Genomic DNA, 19,577 nt, shown 5'->3' with positions numbered 1-19,577 from the left:
GCCCCCCGCCCGGCGACACTACAGCGAGGCGGCAGCTGACCGCGAGGACGACCCCAACTTCTTCAAAATGGTGGAGGGCTTCTTCGACCGCGGCGCCAGCATCGTGGAGGACAAACTAGTGGAGGACCTCAGGACCCGGGAGAGCGAAGAGCAGAAGCGGAACCGGGTGCGCGGCATCCTGCGGATCATCAAGCCCTGCAACCATGTGCTGAGCCTCTCCTTCCCCATCAGGCGCGACGACGGCTCCTGGGAAGTCATCGAGGGCTACCGGGCCCAGCACAGCCAGCACCGCACGCCCTGCAAGGGAGGTGAGCGCCCGGCTGGAGCCGTCCCCTCCCCCCACCGCGGGCCGGGCCTGCTGGGCTCCCGCCTCCGCTCTCGGCCTTCTGCCTGCCCTGGGGCGACTTCAGCCCGACCCGGAGCGTTCCCCCTCTGCCCTCCCCGCCCAGGGTCATCCTGGCGCCGGGCAGACACTCTTGCCTCTCCCGTTTCCCCCGAGGTGGGTCAGGCTCTGGCTGGATGGCGGTTTTCCCACCACCTAGTTGACTCTGACTCCTTCCCCCAGAGCTGACCCCGGGCCCCTGCGTATGTTGATGCTGTAGGCAGAGTAGTCCCAGCACCGCTGTCTCCTGTCTCGATGTATGGGTCGCACAGGGTGGGGTCCTGAGAAATGCACTTCTCGAAAAGGGAAGGACCGGCCCATCTGCAAGTTTTCATGGGCACCCGAATGCAAAATATGAAATGAATTATTTTCTGATTTTTTAAAACTTGTTGGAGAACAGTGAACAAATGATAGAGGCATAGAAAGTTTATTACCTTTTAGATTTGAAATCTAGACAATTAACCAAATGAGTTTACTAATTACACATTAATCTTTTAAATTATCTTTCCACTTGACAGTTTCTACTGCTTTATTTAATTAAGGGGGGAAAAAGTTAACGTATGCGCAGTGTAACATCTCTAACACACACCGGCGGCCTGACGGTAAATCTAAAGGGTGTAGACTGTAGGACAGCCAGCCAACCAATGGAATGAAATAGCCCTGGAGGTGTGTGCTGCTTCTGGCCAGCACCAGATTTGAGCTTCAAGAAGAGACGATAGGAACTCTGGTGGCACAGTGGTTAAGAGCTCTGCCGCTAACCAAAAGGTCGGCAGTTCCAATCCACCAGCCGCTCTTTGGAAACCGTATGGGGCAGTTCTCCTCTGTCCTGTAGGGTCACTATCAGTCGGAATCGACCGAGGGCAACTGGTTTGGTTTGGTTCAGGAGACCTGAGGGAGCCCTCGTGGCGCAGTGGTCAAAGAGGTCAGCTAACCGAAAGTGGGCAGTTCGAACCGCCCCTCCACAGGAAAAAAACGTAAAGATTACAGCCTTGGAAATCCTATGGGGCAGTTCTGCTTTGTCCTGTAGGGTAGCTGTGAGCCGGAATAAAGGCAGTAGGTTTGGTTTGAAGGAGCCCGAGGGTTTTTTGTTTGTTGGTTGTTTTGTTTTGAGGGGGTCCTGGTGGCATAATGGTTAAGCGCTCGACTGCTAAGTGGTTCCAACCCACCAGCATCTCTGCGGAGGAAATATGTGGCAGTCTGCTTCCGTGAAGATTACAGCCTTGGAAATCCTATGGGACTGTTCTCAGTCCTGTAGGGTCGCTGGACAGAAACAGATTTTTTGGTTTAAGGATCCCTGGTGCCACAACGGTTACTCTCTCGGCTGTTAACTGAAACCCACCCAGCAGCTCCAAGGGAGAAAGGCCTGGGGTCTGCTCCTGTAAAGATTACAACCTAGAAAATCCTATGGAGCAATTCTACTCTGTCACATGAGGTCATTATGAGCCAAATTAAACTCAACAGCACCTAACAAAAACAACAAAGTTATCCTGTAGTTTAAAATTTTGAATGTTTGTGGAATTGGCTTCTATAGTCAGATTGCTTTCTTTGAGCAAGTAAAAGCTTTTCTCATACCCCTGTCCCCCAATAAATTGCATAGCAACACATCTTCAAAGGCGTTTAAAGGTAACCTGAAATAGAATGGGCAAGAATATGTTTTTCTCTTGTTAAAAAAAAAAGTAGAATAAAAGTCCAAACTCCGAGAAAATGAGACCCAGGGAGGTAAGATTCTTGCCTGAGATGACTTGTCTAATAAGCACAAAGGACATTGGACTAGACCCTTCATCTCCTTAAAGCTGGTCCAGTGTTCTTTCCACTCTAGCGGCTGACAACTAACAATAATTTTTAGAAATCCTGTCTCTACCAGAAAAACTTGAGCTTGCCTGGTATTCTAGCTGGGGAACAAAGGTTGCTTTAAACAGTTTTATAGTATACTTTTATTTGCTAAATTTGCTTTGACCTCATCCACTTCTGTTCTGTGACTTATCTTTGGAGCTTAGCTTTCTTTCAGCTCTCTAGTTTCCTATTCCAAAACCAGGGTTTGAACTGCTTTGACCTCTAATTTCCCGTCCAGCTCTAAAAGTATATAAAATGTACATGCTGTCAATCCCATACATGGTAGCATCGCCTTCCTTCTTCCTACCACTCTCTTCTTTAAACAAGAATACAAGTTCAGACTCCCAAGAGAAGCAAACAAGGATGTTGGAGGAAGAGGCAAAGTTTAGTAAATAATAAATTGTACCGTTTCTTGGAAGTGGACATCAAGTTTATTTTACTATCTTGTTGACAGCATTTTCCAGTCCCTGAAATTATATAGTAAAAATAAACCAGTATATTCGTTTTTCTACGGCTTGATCTGATTTCCTTGAGGTTCTTTGTATACTTCCGTTCTTTTTATGTCAATTCCGACATAAAATTCCTGTCTATATAGTCACCGCTTCACAAACTCACTAAAACAAGTAAAGTTTACCATAGTTTGTCATTCTTCCTGTTGCCACAGCAGTTTTAATACCAACATTTTGAACCTAGCAACAAATTGCATCAGCTACACCAAAGCTCTGTTACTGTAGCATTTGCTGGTGCTAGTACCAGATACAATTCTCTGTTCTATTTATTCCATTTGCCGAAAGGCATGCTACTGAAAGCACTCCTAACTCCCAGCATATAAACATAGAGAAACTGAATGGTAGCAAATAAATTGTAGACTGCATTGCAAGATAATATAATACAAAGGAAAATTGGCCTATGTAAAGTGATGAATTTATTATGTTAAGGAATTTGACTTTATGGAGAGACTAGGCTTGAGAATTATAGATTGCTTAAAATAAAATAATATACAGTATACTGAGTAAATGATTGGCAAAATGTGGGTACTGTAGACTTCCATGCTTTGCTTTTCAAGACACTCGAAGATCTCCCTACCTGTTTATCACTCCCATCTGATTGCAGAGAATAGGCATTCTAACAGGGACTTATATTAAGTGGGGCATTTCCCCCATTTAAACATTTAAAGCTTTTCTTGATTTACCAGAAAGTTGTTAACCTCCTTGGTCTGCCCTAGACTTAGAAATGTATTAGATGATTGAGGTAAAAGTGTTTTGGGTAATCCCTGTGAACTTTGTTAAGTCTTTCACAGTTTAGCCCTCTCTCGGCCCCATACCCTCAGAACTGCCTCCTCTTCCAGCATGGTTTGCAAAAAGCCTCTTTGGCTCCTATCATCCTTTTTCTAACCCTCAGCTTCCTGGATCTAAATTTTCCTCAAGAGTGACCTTATTGTTGTTGTTAGGTGCCAGTCCCAATTCGTAGTGACCCTATGTACAACAGAACGAAACACTGCCCAGTCCTGTGCCATCTTCGTGATCATTGTTATGCTTGATCCCATAGTCGCAGGCACTGTGTCGCTCCATCTCATTGAGGGTCTTCCTGTTTTTCGCTGACCCTCTACTTTACCAAGCATGATACCCTTCTCCAGGGACTGGTCCCTCCTGATAACATGTCCAAAGTATGTGAGACAAAGTCTCTCCATCCTCTATTCAAGGAGCATTCTGGCTCTATTTCTTCCAGGGCGAATTTGTTCGTTCTTTTGGCAGTCCGTGGTGTATTCAGTGTTATTCGCCAACACCATAATTCAAAGGAATCAGTTCTTCAGTCTTCCTTATTCGTTGTCCAGCTTTCGCATGCATGTGAGGTGACTGAAAACACCATGGCTTGTGTCAGGCGCACCTTAGTCCTTAAAGTGGCATCTTTGCTTTTTAACACTTCAAAGAGGTCTTCTGCAGCCAATTTGCCCAGTGCAGTGCGTCTTTTGATTTCTTGACTTCTGCTTCCATGGGGGTTGATTGTGGATCCAAGTAAAATGAAATCCTTGACAACTTCACTCTTTTCTCTGTTTATCATGATGTTGCTTATTGGTCCAGTTGTGAGGATTTTTGTTTTCTTTATGTTGAGGTGTAATCCAGTAAGTGCTTCAAGACCTCTTCACTTTCAGCAAGCAAGGTTGTATCATCTGCATATCGCAGGTTGTTAATGAGTCTTCCTCCAATCCTGATGCCCAGTTCTTCTACCTTACATGTGAGTTTTCTGAAGTAGAATTCTCAAGGTTGAAACAAAGCAATAATCTGATTATAATCTGTGTAAGGGAAACAGGTGGTTTTAAGGCTTGGAGGTGGTTGATGTATACGTTATTCCAAGTAAATATTTAATAATACATATTGTTTTTGTGCTCTTCTCTTCTCACAATGGAGCCCTGGTGGCACAGTGGTTAAAGCGCTCAACAGCTAACCAAAAGATCAGTGGTTTGAACCCACCAGCCACTCCAGAGGAGGAAGGTGTGACAGTCTGCTTCTGTAAATATTTATAGCCTTAGAAACCTTGTGGGGCAGTTCTGCTCTGTCCAGTATGGTTGCTATGAGTTGGAATTGACTTGATGGTAGTGAATTTTTGGCTTCCCACATACCATATTTAACCAAGGCTGCTAGATTTGCCACTACTAACTATAGCACAAAAGAGTGTCCTATAGGCTTTAAAAGTATTTTCTGCAAAGATGAACATCATCCAATAGGCAGCTGCTTTGAGAATACTTGTTAATAGGCTCTGCTGTATTTCAAAACATTACACAATGATTGTTCCGTTAACTTCCTCAAAGTAAATTCTCTGTTTTATTGGCCATGGTTCTGCCTGAAACCAACCTCTACCGCCTACCTTTCTAGAAGGAAGTGTATCATTTAAAAATCAGTTTAGGAGAAAAGTACAGATTGATAGTAGCAATTCATTGATGTAGGAGTCAATTTACTTTCTCTTCCAGCCTGCTTTCACCCCACATTGTCTCAGTCAATATCCTGTGACAGTCCTCCTATCATAGAACTTCCTGAAATTATCATCATTAAAATATAGTCGATAGTCTATAAATGGAATCTTCTAATACATTAGCCCTAAATCTTTTATTTAGTTACAAATATCAGTACCAAAGAAACAAAAAACCTATGTTGATCCAGTGACTTGTTTTGGTTTGTTTTTTTAATAATACTGTGTTTTCAGTGAAGGTTTACACAGCAGCTTAGGTTCCCATTCAACAATTTCTACACAAGTTCTTCAGTGACATTGGTTACATTCTTCACGATGCCTGAACATTCTAGTTGTTTCTGTTCTGGTTGTTTCATTCCCATTAAACTAGTGTCCCTGCCCCCTTACATTCTCATCTTTGTTTTAAAGTAATTGTTGACCATTTTGCCTCATAGATGATTTTTTAAAGGAGCATAGTACTTACGGTGATACTCATTCTTTGAGCCAATTTGTTTTTTGGCTACAAGGTATCCTCGGGGGTTAGTTTGGGTTCAGAGTTTGAAGAGTATCTCAGGTCAGTAGTCTCAGGGAGTTCTCCAGTCTCAACCAATCCAGCGGGTGTGGGTTTTTTGTTTTGTTTTGTTTTTTTAGGAATTTGAGGTTCTGTTCCATGCTTTTCTCCCATTATGTCAAGGTCCATCTGTTGTCACCCTGATTAGAGCAATTGGTGGTGGTAGCCAGGTACCATCTAGTTCTTCTGATCTCAGGGTAGATGAGGCCGTGGTTCATGTAGGTTATTAGTCCCATAGACTAGTTTCTTCTTCGAATCTTTGGTTTCCTTTCTCTTTTGCCCTGGGCGAGTAGAAACCAATAGTTCTATCTAAGGTGCCACTCGAAAGCTTTTAAGACCCAGGTCACTAATCACCAAACTAGGATGTAGAACATAACTTTATGAACTATATTATGCCGAGTGACGGAGATGTCCCATGAGACTTAGTCCTAATCCTTCAAACTCAGAAATCCAGTCCCAAGAGGTACTTGGTTATGTCTGAAAAGTATCTGTAACTGTGCCCCATGTGCTTTATTATATATATATGAATATATGTGCATACAGTCACATAAATGTGTATACCTACATGTTCACACACATTTTTTGGCTGTTTTTGCTGTTGTTTCAAAATTATATATGCCATCAGTCATTTTTCCTTGTGTACTTTTTAGTGACATTGTTTACCTTCATCAAGCGTGTACACTTCACCCTCATTTGGTGTTACCTTTCCCATCACCAAAAATAACAAGTGTCTACTATCTAGAGAGTGAATCCCTCTCTCCCCTACCCATCCCTGTTAACCACTAATGAATGTTAGTTTCTGTATATTTACATGTTCATGTCATTTCATAAAAGTGAAAACATATAATATTTTTTTGTGATTGACATTCGCTCAGCGTAATGTCCTCCAGGTTCATCCATGTGCGGTGACTTGTTTTTAAGAGCCAAAATGCAAAGAAGAAACAGGATGGTCTTTGTTCTTGTCTTTTAGTGACGATGCTAGGAGGGTAGGGGGCTGAGGATGAGGCCTAGGATTAGACTGGATAGACTGTTACCAAAGTCCCCTTCAACCTCTGGGATATAATTGTGTGGTGGATGGTAGTGCTTTGGGGAAGACTGCAGAAAGTACTGATTTTGTTCTGACTTATGGTGACCCCACGTATGCAGAGTAGAACTGCTCCATAGGGTTTTCAAGGCTGTGACCTTTCAGAAGCTCATAACCAGGCTTTAATGCTGAGGCTCCACTTGGTGGGTTTGAGCCACTAACCGGGTTAGTAGTCCAGGGCTTAACCATTTGCACCACCCAGCATTCTGCAGGAAGTACCGATACTGTTTTAAAATGAAACATCCTCTGCTTCACCAGAAAAAAACACACAGAGTCTGAAAAGTTTCTGACATATTTCTGCTGTACTGAATTGACAACCAGGGAAACTTGGGTGACTTTGAATTAACTCACACTTTCTGATTTTTTTTTTTAAGTGTGAGTGTGTGTCTGCTTTTACTGCCACAGATAAAATATAGCCTTTGTAGGTAAATTTAAAAGTTCATTTGGAAGATAGATAATTTGTATGTCTTCTACCCCTTAGCCTTTATCCCTGTGGTTGTTTTTTATTTTCTTTTCATACTTTTTAGTGAAATATGGAACTATGTTGCCATTATAAAGTCTATTTTATTTCATGGAAGCCAAATGACTCTTTTACCCTCAAATATGCTTGAGGGTAAAGACCCACAATGCTGGTGGAGACCTGTACATCAGATTGTCACTTAGTCGTCCTGTCACCTGTGTGTGTGAATCCATCTAGCAAATTTGCCTTGGCAGTAAAAACCCTATGTGGAGAAAGAGAAGCACTTACTGCTCACTCATTATGCAAAGTACACTTTGAAAGAATTGGAGCATCAATAATTGGAGGGTAAGCATAGTGTGTATTAAACGCCAGTAAAACTGGCAGTTTTTGAGTTTTAAGTATAAGAAATAAAAATTGAGCATGTACTTTCTGGCTTACAGTGGGAAGAAATTAGGTTTAGTACTGTTGATGATAATTTAGATTCCATAAGATAATCATTTTTTATCCACTTAATGTTAAATATACTGAGGGTTCCACCTGGAACCAAGGAAGATTAAAATATTAACTTGTGGGTGTTAAATTCCTGGGCACTAGTCTCTTACATGAGACATTTCTTCTCTCTTTTTTTTTCCCTAGTTATTTTGCATAATAATTAGGTTTTTACAATACAAGAAGGAAACTTTATATCACTTTAATAAAACACATCAACTCATAAGTGGCCAATAATCCCTATACCTAGTAAACCCCTATTAAAATACATTTGTATGATTCGAATATTCAAATAGTAATGATAATTCCAGAGTGAAAAGTGAACAGCAGTCTTAAATCCAAAGCTGTTATCTAAAACTGGCCTAGCTATCCATGTGAATTAATATTTTCCCCTTTCCAGAGGCAAAAATTGGTGCAGATTGAAGTACTCACCATGGATACTGAAGTGTTAATGTGTGAAATACTGATAAAAGCAAGAGAGATTTTGTGAAGGGCGAGAAGACAGCCCAGGAGAGGGCTGTTCAAGGCCGTTTTAATATCCTTTCCCTGTACCTGAGAGCCGCACACATTCTGCATTGACGGAGGCCACCTGGCAAAGCAGGTGGTAATGATAGCTAACATTTATTGAGCTCCACGTGTATGCCAGGCATTTTATTAAGAGCCTTTCATGCATCATTGCTTTCATTCCTCACAGTCTCATGAGTTATAGGTACTGTTATCCTGATTTTCAAACGCAGATACAAATCCTAAAAGTTAAGTACCTTTGGCAAGGTTACACAGCTAGTGAGGATTTGGAGTTCAGACTGCAGCCATCTGATTACAGCACCCACCTTCTTAATTACTGTTGTCTGGGATTTATTCATGTACAAAGTTACAAATTGTATCTTACAGTAACCACTGATTGAGCACAATGTCATTTTCTCAATGATTACTAACTTTTTGGATCACTGACACTTGAAATTTTGTCTAAAGCTATCAGAAGACCTACCTCCTTCCTAGAAAAATCATATTCAAATAGCTTTGCATTTAAAACTCGTTCAGAAATGATATTTTTTAGAGGACCATTTGTTCTAATTACTAGGACAATGAAATAATATTTTAAAGAGAATTTTCTGTTGAAAGAAGTACAAAGAGCTTTTTAGTGTTTAACAAATTAATGTGTTAGCCATAACAATTTGTTTCTCTACCAAAGTGCGTATATGTCTAAGGGTTTTCAATGGAATAATCTTGAAATGGCTGTCTTCCGAGTGTCTCTTCATAAATAAAAACTAAGAAAATTCTTTGTTTACCATGAGTTACTATTCTTGATTATCATTCTTGGAGAAAATCTATCAGACCTTCTAATTTTTCTGAAGTGCTGTTTGGCTAGAGGAAAGTGTGAAATGTGACACAAATGGAAACCGTAGGGTTGTCAATAGTGGGGCTCCTTTGGCCGATTATTATTATCACAAATGTGTCACCCTAGGCCTTTAAAAAAGCATTTTGTACATACTAGGCCATAGTAGGATCTACATGAACTCTTTTTTTAATCCCTTTTACCAAGAAAGAAACAGCCAAGGGATAACCAACACAGATAGTACCCATTTTGGGGATTTACTGAATAAGGACTGTGTTCCTTATGAACTACAGATTGTATATTCCACATAAATCAGTTTTTCCATTATAGATTTGGTTCCCTCTGCTCCTTTACAGGCAAGAGCTTGAAACTTTATGCTTAATGAAGAAACATTCCTTAGTTCATAGGGATTTCTGGAAGTTAACCTATTTATTACATGTGTTTTAATTGCCTGCTCTGTGCAGGTACCGTGCTTAGTGCTGGAGGAACTATCCATAAGAGTTTAAAAGAATAAAAAAAATACTGAACTTTTTATTTCTTGGAAATTTTTTCATTGATCTCCTCAAAATAAAGCAGAGTCCAAAATATCTTCTGTACTATGTCATTCTTGTTTGGCTTGTAGCTCCGTGTTCTGTTTCTACATTTTGCTTTCCTGGAACCAGTCAATAAGTGACCATTGAAAACACACTAAACGGTACTATTGCAGTGGAGTTCAAAGAAGACACCAGGGGGAGCCGGTCTTGATCTGAGAGCAGAGAAGTTTGGATCAGAGTTAGAGAGGGGAAAGGTCATTTCAGATAAGGAGAAAAGAGGGTGGCTTTGGCCAAGGTGCGGCGGGAAGGCGGCTCATGGGAGCAGACTAGCAGACGAAAAGAAAAGTAAAGAACAGATAAACCATTTTGAAGAAAGGGCAGGCTTTCCCAACAGGTCGGATGTATGAAATGAAGGAGGAAGAGTCAAAGATGACACCAAAATTTTTTGCCTGAGACACTGGGAAAGAAAGGTATTATTAAGAAAGAGGACTGGATTTTGAAAATGAGGGCGATCCAGTTTTAAATAATCTGCATGGACACTGGAAATAGAAGCATGTATTTACCGATGACATCTTGCACGGTGCAGTCATTGCTGGGCTATCTGTCCGTACCTTGTCTCCTGTCTCCCTATAATGCTGTTAAGACCCATCTCAGATATCACCTAGATTTGTAAATAATTTGTATGAAACTGGATATCTGAAGTTTTGAGCCTTCTTGAACCTTTTTATAACAAACTATTTTTGCTAAATGTGATCCAACTTTCTAACTCATTTCCAGGACCTGTCGGTGTGAAGGTGTGACCAGGTTAGTGTTAGTCGTTGTCAGAATAAGGGATCTGTAAGAAATCAGCAAGGTCCCTGTTAACGGATTGAATTCATTCCCACAAAATGTGTGTCAACTTGGCTCGGCCATGATTCCCAGTATTATGCGGTTATTCACCATTTTGTGATCTGATAGGATTATCCTATGTGTTATAAATCCTGACTTCTGTGAAGTTAATGAGGCAGGACTTAATCTACAGGATTAGGTTGTGTCTTGAGTCAGTCTCTTCTAAGATATAAAGAGAGAATCGAGCATAAGGAGAGGGACCTTATGCCACCAAGAATGAAGTGCCAGGAGTGGAGTGTGTCCTTGTGCCGAGAAGCTCCTAGACCCTGGGGAAGATTGATGACAAGGACCTTTCCCCCAGGGCCAACAGAGAGAGAGAAAGCCTTTCCCTAGAGCTGACACCATAAATTAGGATTTCTAGCCTCCCAGACTGTGAGAGAACAAATTTCTGTCTGTTAAAGCTATCCACTGTGGTTTTTCTGTTACGGCAGTACTAGATAACTAAGACAGTCTCCTTTTGATGCATAATCTTCCCTCCATCCACCAGGCAGTAAATTAAACTCTTAAGCATAAAACAAAGTTATATATTTTATGGATGTGTATTAGGAGCCTGGGTGGCACAAGCAGTTTGTGATCAGCTGCTAACATGAAGATTGGTGGTTCGAACCCACCCAGCCCCTCCACGGAAGAAAGGCCTGTCAATCTGCTTCGGTAAAGATTACAGCCAAGAAAACCCAATGGAGTAGTTCTACTGTGTAACACATGGGGTCGCCATGAGTCAGGGGTCAGCTCCACAGCAGCTAACAGCCACAGTGATGTATGTAAATGCAAGGAACGTGATTTGGAAGGATATGCACAGAAACCATTATGAGTGGTCATCTGTAAGGAGACTAGGGTCCCAAGTGGCCGTCAAGGGAAACGTCAGCTTTGTCTGTATTTAAATTTTGATGAGAAGAGTACATGTCTTATATAATTTAAAATTTCTAATAAAAAGAAGAGATAAAATATTTTACATTCCATTTTTCTAACATCAGCTAAATATTTGCTTCCCAAAAAGCTAAAATTTGTCTCTTCATAATAGTTAAAATTAAGATTTTGATAGTGGGATAGAAACTAAAGTATGTTTGTTTCTCTGCCTTCTTCCACAGAGTAGTACGTTAATACTGTTAAAAAAAAAAAACAAAAAAAAAAAACCCCAAGCCCCTTGCCACTGAGTAGATTCTGACTTTATTTCTCCCATTATAAGAAAAAAAAACACATAGTGACCCTATAGGACAGAGTAGAACTGCCCCATAGGGTTTCCAAGGCTGTAAATCTTTACGGAGGCAGACTGCCACATCTTTCTCCCTCCAAGCGGCTGGTAGATTTGAACCGCTAACCTTTTGGTTAGCAGCTGAGCGCTTAACCACTGCACCACGAGGGCTGCTCAAAAGCAACTAAAGTATATGATTTTTCCTAGCCCCTATACTAAGTGCTCCTTTCTGGTGCTGAGTGTTTGAATTTTCACCTGAGACTTCTAGCATTTCACGCGGGCATTACTTGGTGATGAGTGCTAGTTCCTCACTGCTTCTTTCCCTCTCCTCATTTTTAAGTTAGGAAATTCTATTCGTATTAAGTGAGAAAATATGTTCAAATGAGTAAATTGCAAAAGACTTAGTCCATTAATTTTTAAGAGTTGTTCTGAGGCCTTTTTGTTTTTGGCGGGGGTGGAGGGGGTTCTATGCTTGTGGTGGAGCCCTGGTGGCACAGTGGTTAAAGCTCTCGACTCCTAACCGAAAGGTCAGCAGTTCAAAACCACCGGCAGCTCCAAGGGAGACAGATATAGCAGTCTGCTTCTGTAAAGATTTACAGCCTTGGAAACCCTGTGGGGTCACTGTGAGCTGGAATCGACTCCACAGCAGTGACTTTGGTTTTTTTGGTATGCTTGTGGTGGAACTCATGGTCGCTGAATAAATAATTTCTGAGAAGTAAGAGTACAGTTGGAAATTGGATTTCTGATGAATAAATCAGCAGCAAAGAAAATGCCATGGACCACAGTTCTACTCTAACACGGGGTAGCCATTAGTTGGAATCGACTTGAAGGCAGTGGGTAACAGGTTAAGAGATCCAGGTTCAAGTAATTTTAAAAACCTTTTGAATTTTCATGAATGTGTTCAGTTAATTCTTATAAAAAACAAGAGTGGTGACTTACTGGCTAGGAGCTTTTGTGTGTGTGTGTTTTGTTTTTGAGTCAGCTAGCGAAAGGAAGGAAAGTTCAAGGTATTGTAGTTGTGCGGTTTTTACTGAGTGTTTTTTATAAGCTGACGTGTGTTCTCCATCACTATAGCAACTTTAGTTTTTGCTTTTGATTTTTATTTCTCATAAAGAAACTTAGTGTACACTGATTGTAGACTCTGAGGAGACTAAGGGATATCTTTAGTAATTAAGTTAAAAGGCAGAGTAATGAATGCTATGTGCTGTGTATAGTTTACAGACATCTGCATTCCGTTAATGTTCTTTTAAAACACTGGTATGCCAGTTAACTTAAAATAACTGTATAGTATCTTGAGAATAAAAGGTCTGATGTCAAAGTTTCCATTGCAGAAAGTACTTAATTCTGTCGCCAGCCCTTCCTCCAACTTTACACAAGGTTAATAAATAATAAACGTTTTCATGGGTGGTGTCTATTTAGTTTTGTCTGGTGAACTGGAAGCACAGATTACTTTTGTCAACAGGTCAGAAATCTGGGCCTTGATGTTAGACCCCATTTCTAATGACATCAGTCCTGTTGTCTCCACCTGCGTAACCAACCCATTTTCTTTGTAGATTAGTCAGCCATGGCTTCCTGCTTTTCATTAAATGCCCCTACTACCTTCACGTCTTTGTGTGATAATCTCTTACTTCTGTTAGCACTGTCATCCACAGACACGGCTGATCTCTTCCCAAACACAAGTAATGCTAGTGTTGATGGAGGCTAAACGAGAGTGCTCTTACGACATTTAGGATACCGAGAAAATCCTAATTACTTTTCTCCATCTCCGGAACCAAATTTTTGCTCCTCCTAGTTTCTGTCCCTGTTTTACTACCCCTGTTGACCCAGCTTACCTTCAGCCTCCCCTGCCAGACTGCCACCCCGTAGAAAAGGGAGAAAGACTTGTTTACATAAAAAGTGAGAATAGTCAGACTGCAAACAAGGTCATTCTTGTTTCATTTTGGCTTAAATCATTTTAAGGTTTTCTGGTTTTGTATATATGTGTATATTAAGGAGCCCTGGTGGTGCAGTGGTTAAAGTACTCAACTGCTAACTGAAAGGTCAGCAGTTCCAACCCAGCCAGTCTGCGGGAGAAAGATACGGCATTCTGCTTCTGTAAAGATTACAACCTTGGGAACCCTATGGTGGGGCCGTTCTTCTCTGTCCTACACGGTCGCTGTGCATCAGAATCGACTAGACGGCAACAGGTTTGCTTTTTTGGTTTATGTGTATATTACATATTATTTGACTTTATTGAATGACTTTGTCTTCAAACGGAATATTCTTGAAATATAGTAGGCATTCAGAAATGCTAGTTTCTCTCCTTCTCTCAGAACTATGAAGCATGCGTCTCATCCTTTTGTCTTTCAAATACTCCAAATCTGTAAAATTCTCCCAGTCCACCGAATTTACAAACTGAGTGGCAAGCGTCTTCTTTGCAGTCAGGTTCTTGCTTCAGTCTCTCATGTGGTTAAGAATTTTCAGGTGGTGGTATATTGTTAGTAGTTATCTTTGTTTTTTAATCCCAGAGGTAGATGGCCAACTAGCTTTTCCTTGGTGTGGATTATTTTATTACTACAGGATATTTGATTTATGGGTGTCCTGTGAGGTTTTTTGGTTATTCAAATTAATAGTTTAACCTTGTACTAGTATACCTGCCATCTTCCAAGAAGTAAATACATTATTTATGCTTCACTGATTAATTAGAACGTTGAAATGAAAGCATGTTTCTTCTTTAGCCCAGGCAGTAGACACTTACATTACTTTGTGTTCCCTCCCTACCCTCACCCTTTTCTGGCCCAGTGTTTATTCCACTAAATTGTTTCTGCTTCTTTCCTTAGATCTTCTCCCTTGCCCCAGTTCACTAGAAGTTCTTCATTGCCTTATATCCTGCAGAAAATGCCCGTGCTTTGCAAGGTCATCTACGCAACTGCTTCAGTGCTTTTCAGTTGCACTTTCTAAATGGGTGTAGCTGGGAAAGAAAATCTTACATTACAAACAGGAATTTTCTGGTTGCTATCCATTGGAAACATGTTTTGTTTTTAATACACGCACAGTTTCTGACTCATCACTCCAGGACTTTTGTAATAAAATCAACATTTTGCTTATACTATTTTGTACAAGGGGAGGAGTTTGGTTTTTAATTAGCATCTGTGTCTAGAAAATTGGGATTGCCATTTGAATGCTTTTGCTATTTGATTTTTGAATATTACTATTTCAAGCAGTTTTAGTTCCCCAAGTTAAAGACACTGGGTAAGGGAAAGTAACTTTTTCCTGCATTTAAGGAAGCAAGGACAATTAAAGTGATTGACGGTCTACTTTAAAAAGTGATTTATGTGTAGAAGAAGACATCTTCATTCAGGGTAGGCAGGGAATGAGGAAAGTTCTGAACAGAGACCTGAATGAAATGGAGGAGCAAGCTGTGCAGATATCTGCTGTACACTAGGGCAAATGGCTGTCATTTCACACTCAAAAATTTTAATGACGAGTACATTTATTCCACGAATAATTTGACAACCCACTGTATGCAAGATGTAGTTGTTCTAAGAGCTTACTCTTAAGTATAATGATATTATTAACCACTGTGCCACCAAGGCTCCTTTATTTTTCCAATAGACCAAAGAAATATATTCAGTTTCAAAATTTACTCCTTATGGTCATGTGTACAACAAATAAAATTCTATTAAAACATATCATTTATATTCCGATAGATAGTTTCTGAAATGTATGAAAAGCAGGGTTTTAAAATTGACAAGGGAAGCTTTCTCAAACTGCTAGTCCGTGAGCTATTGTATATTTTCTATCTGAAAAACTTTTTTATTCCCAGAATTCTTTTTTAAAGAGATGTCCCTGGGACTCCCGTTACTTACCTGTGACTCAGTGGAGGTTGTAGAAGGGGGCAGCTGAATCTCTGTTGGGAGAAGAGGGTAGAAAAAACATCGCAGCTTCATCCATTATCCTTCATCACACGCACACAGACAGAGTTAGGGAGCCTAAAGCAGTGTGCAGATATCACTCAGGCCTCCTTCCTTGGGGTGAGATGCAATGGACTGGAGAGGAGGAAAGATGACTTAACTCTGCAATGCTTGGGAGGATGATTGACCAAGAGCCCCAAAGCCAAAGTAGTGGGCATAGCCACTTCCTGTGTCCCCTCTACCAAACATCTAAGGCAGAGTTGCCTGCCTGATGGGCCACCTCCCAGCCTTGCAGAAAGGGTGGCAGGAACTGCTGGTTCCTCAGGAGGGAGAAATGACTTTTTCAGCCTTCTCATCTTCTGGTAGAAAGAGGCTGGCCGTGGGTGAAGGAAGTAATAGGTGAGGATCTCTTTGAGTATACCTGTTTGAAACCTCTATTTACACATGTAATATTGGAGTTGAATCTACCTGACCTGTTGACTAGACATTTGCCGGTGTTGCTATGTTATCAGAAAGCAAAATTCTTGAACTCCTTGCTGCCAAATCAATTACACCAAAAAGAAAAAGGAAAATAAAAAGCCTTCACTTAGTTGCTTTCTGAAAAGTATTTAAACATTCAAAGCTGATTTTTATCTTGTGAAATCATAGTTACTGTTGTTTCCCACTGGGTTGTACATTCCTTGAGGGCAGGGTCTGTGTCTTAAGTCATTTCTAAGTCCCTAAGAGTTTTTATCTGCTCCTACAGAAAGCAAAAACTGGACTTCCACCCCAGTTTTTTTCTCTTGGTTTTTTCTTTTGACTTTTATTTGCTTTTTTGTGGCGATCAGACACGTAAGCTGCTTCAGGAGGTGTTCTTAGAAATAGCCAAAGTGTAAAATAAACAAAAAATATAAGTATAAAAACTTACCACAAGGATGTTCTACACACATCCCCTTCTTTCTCACAACTCTTTCTTTTTTTTTTTTTTCTTAAATCCTGACAGGTATCCGTTACAGCACAGACGTGAGTGTAGATGAAGTAAAAGCCCTGGCTTCTCTGATGACATATAAATGTGCAGTAGTTGGTGAGTGATTGCCTTTGTTGTTACCTGAAAAAAGACTCTTTGGGGAAATATATTTACATACAAAGTCATTTTTAAGTTGCTATAAAAATGTACCTTATCAGAACTGATTTTTTTTTTAAGTTGTACATTTTAAGGCTATGTCACCTTTCACTTAGTCTTAATTAAGATTTCGTCTTTTCCACCACAAAAAAAATTACAGACCAATATCTCTCATGAATATAGATACAAAAATTCTCAACAAAATTCTAGCCAACAGAATTCAGCATCATATGAAAAAAATAACATACCACGACCAAGTAGGATTCATACCAGGTATGCAAGGATGGTTCGACATTAGAAAATCAATCAATGTAATCCACCACATAAATAAAAGGAAAGAAAAGAATCACATGATCGTCTCAATCAATGCAGAAAAAGTATTCGACAAAGTCCAACACCCATTCCTGATAGAAACTCTCAATAAAATAGGTATAGAAGGGAAATTCCTCAACATAATGAAGGATATCTATGCAAAACCAACTGCCAACATCATTCGTAATAGAGAGAGGCTGAAAACATTCCCCTTAAGAACAGGAACAAGACACAGATGCCCTCTATCACCACTCCTATTTAACATTGTGCTGGAAGTCCTAGCTAAAGCAATAAGGCAAGAAAAAGAAATAAAAGACATCCAAATCAGTAATGAAGAAGTAAAACTGTCCCTATTTGCAGATGATATGATACTATATATAGAAAATCCAAAAGACTCCATGAGAAAACTACTGGAACTAATAGAAAGATTCAGTAGAGTAGCAGGATACAAGGTAAACATACAAAAATCAGTTGAATCCCTATACACCAATAAAGAGAGCAATGAAACGGAAAGCAGGAAAACAATACCACTTATAATAGCCCCTAAAAAAATAAAGTACTTGGGAATAAATCTAAGCAAGGATGTAAAATACATTTACAAAGAAAACGACGGGACACTACTGCAAGAAACCAAAAGAGGTCTACATAAATGGAAAAACATACCATGCTCATGGATAGGTAGACTCAACATTGTGAAAATAACAATTCTACCAAAAGCAATTTACAAATACAATGCAATCCCAATCCAAATACCCACAACATTCTTTAAAGAGATGGAAAAACTAATCATTAACTTTATATGGAAAGGGAAGAATTCCCAGATAAGTAGAGCACTATTGAAGAAAAAAAATAAAGTACGAAGATTCGCACTACCTGACCTCAGAACCTACTATACAGCTACAGTACTCAGAACAGCCTGGTACTGGTACAACAACAGATACATTGACCAATGGAACACAATTGAGAACCCAGATGTAAATCCATCCACCTGTGGTCATCTGATCTTTGACAAGGGCCCAAAGCCCATCAGATGAGGAAAAGACAATCTTTTTAACAAATGGTGCTGGCAAAACTGGATATCCATCTGCAAAAAAATGAAACGGGACCCATACCTCACACCATACACAAAAACTATTTCAAAATGGATCAAAGACCTAAATATAAAGCCAAAAGCTATAAAGTTCATAGAAGAAAAAATAGGATCAGCGCTAGAGGCCCTAATACACATCATTAACAGAATACAGACCATAACCAACAACACACAAACTCCAGAAGATAAGCTACGTAACTGGGGTCTTCTAAAAATTAAACACTTATGCTTATCACAAGACTTCACCAAAAGAGTAAAAAGAGAACCTACAGACTGGGAAAAAAATTTTGGCTGTTACAAATAAAATAAAGGTCTTATCTCTAAAATCTATAAGAAAATCCAACACCTCTACCACAAAAAGACAAATAATCCAATTAAAAAATGGTCAAAGGAAATGAACAAACACTTCACTAAAGAAGACATTTAAGTAGCTAACAGACACATGAGGAAATGCTCGAGATCACTAGCCATTAGAGAAATGCAAATCAGAACTACAATAACATGCCATCTCACTGCAGCATTACTGGCACAAATCAAAAAAACAGTAAAGTTGGAGAGGCTGCCTGGAGACTGGAACTCTTAAGCACTGCTGATGGGAAAGCAAAATGATTACAGTCATGTTGGAAAATGATATGGTGCTTCCTTAGAAAGCTAGAAATAGAGATACCGTATGATCCAGCAATCCCACTCCTAGGAATATATCCTAGAGAAATAAGAGTCCTCACACAAGTAGACATATGCATACCCATGTTCATTACAGCATTGTTCACAACAGCAAAAGGATGGAAATAACCTAGATGCCCATCAACAGATAAACAGATAAACTATGGTACATACACAGAATGGGGTATTATGCGACGATAAAGAACAGTGATGAATCTGCGGAGCATCTCATAACATGGATGAATCTGGAGGGCATTATGCTGAGTGAAATAAGTCACTCACAAAAGGACAAATATTGTATGAGACTTCTACTGTAAAAACTCATGAAAAGGTTTACACACAAAAAGAATCTGATGGTTATGAGGGAGGGGAGGGGTTGGGGTGGAAAAACACTAAGCAGACAATAGATAAGTGGTAACTTTGGTGAAGGGTAAGACAAATACACAATACTGGGGAAGCCAGCACAACTTGTACAAGGCAAGGTCATGGAAGCTCCGTAGACACATCCAAACTTGGTGAGGGACCGAATTGCTCGCCTGAGGGCTATAGGGACCATGGTCTCAGGAAACATGTAGCTCAATTGACATAACATAGTTTTTAAAGAAAATGTTCTACACTCTACCTTGGTGAGTAGCATCTGGGGTCTTAAAAGCTTGTGAGCAGCCATCTAAGATACTCCACTGGTCTCACCCCTTCAGGAGCAAGGGAGAATGAAGAAACCTAAAGATATAAGGGAAAGATTAGTCCACAACTACCATGGCCTCCACCAGACTGAGTCCAGAACAACTAGATGGTGCCTGGCT

The 19,577-nt window shown here is 40.1% G+C and overlaps 1 protein-coding gene across 1 annotated transcript in view; it reads left to right on the top strand.

The window, feature by feature from the left end:
• GLUD1 (glutamate dehydrogenase 1) overlaps positions 1-19,577 on the top strand; it is a 45,992-nt gene that overhangs the window by 172 nt on the left and 26,243 nt on the right. Inside the window, 2 exon segments of the mRNA XM_023740435.1 lie at positions 1-308; positions 16,590-16,670. The exon segment at positions 1-308 is cut by the window's left edge and continues 80 nt beyond it. Of these exon segments, the coding sequence (XP_023596203.1) occupies positions 1-308; positions 16,590-16,670 (389 nt within the window).

Source organism: Trichechus manatus, unplaced genomic scaffold, assembly GCF_000243295.1.
Source record: "Trichechus manatus latirostris isolate Lorelei unplaced genomic scaffold, TriManLat1.0 scaffold00155, whole genome shotgun sequence".
Taxonomy (NCBI): domain Eukaryota; kingdom Metazoa; phylum Chordata; class Mammalia; order Sirenia; family Trichechidae; genus Trichechus; species Trichechus manatus.
The sequence above is the reverse complement of the archived record's forward strand: the minus strand, read 5'-3'. Positions and strand labels throughout refer to the sequence as shown.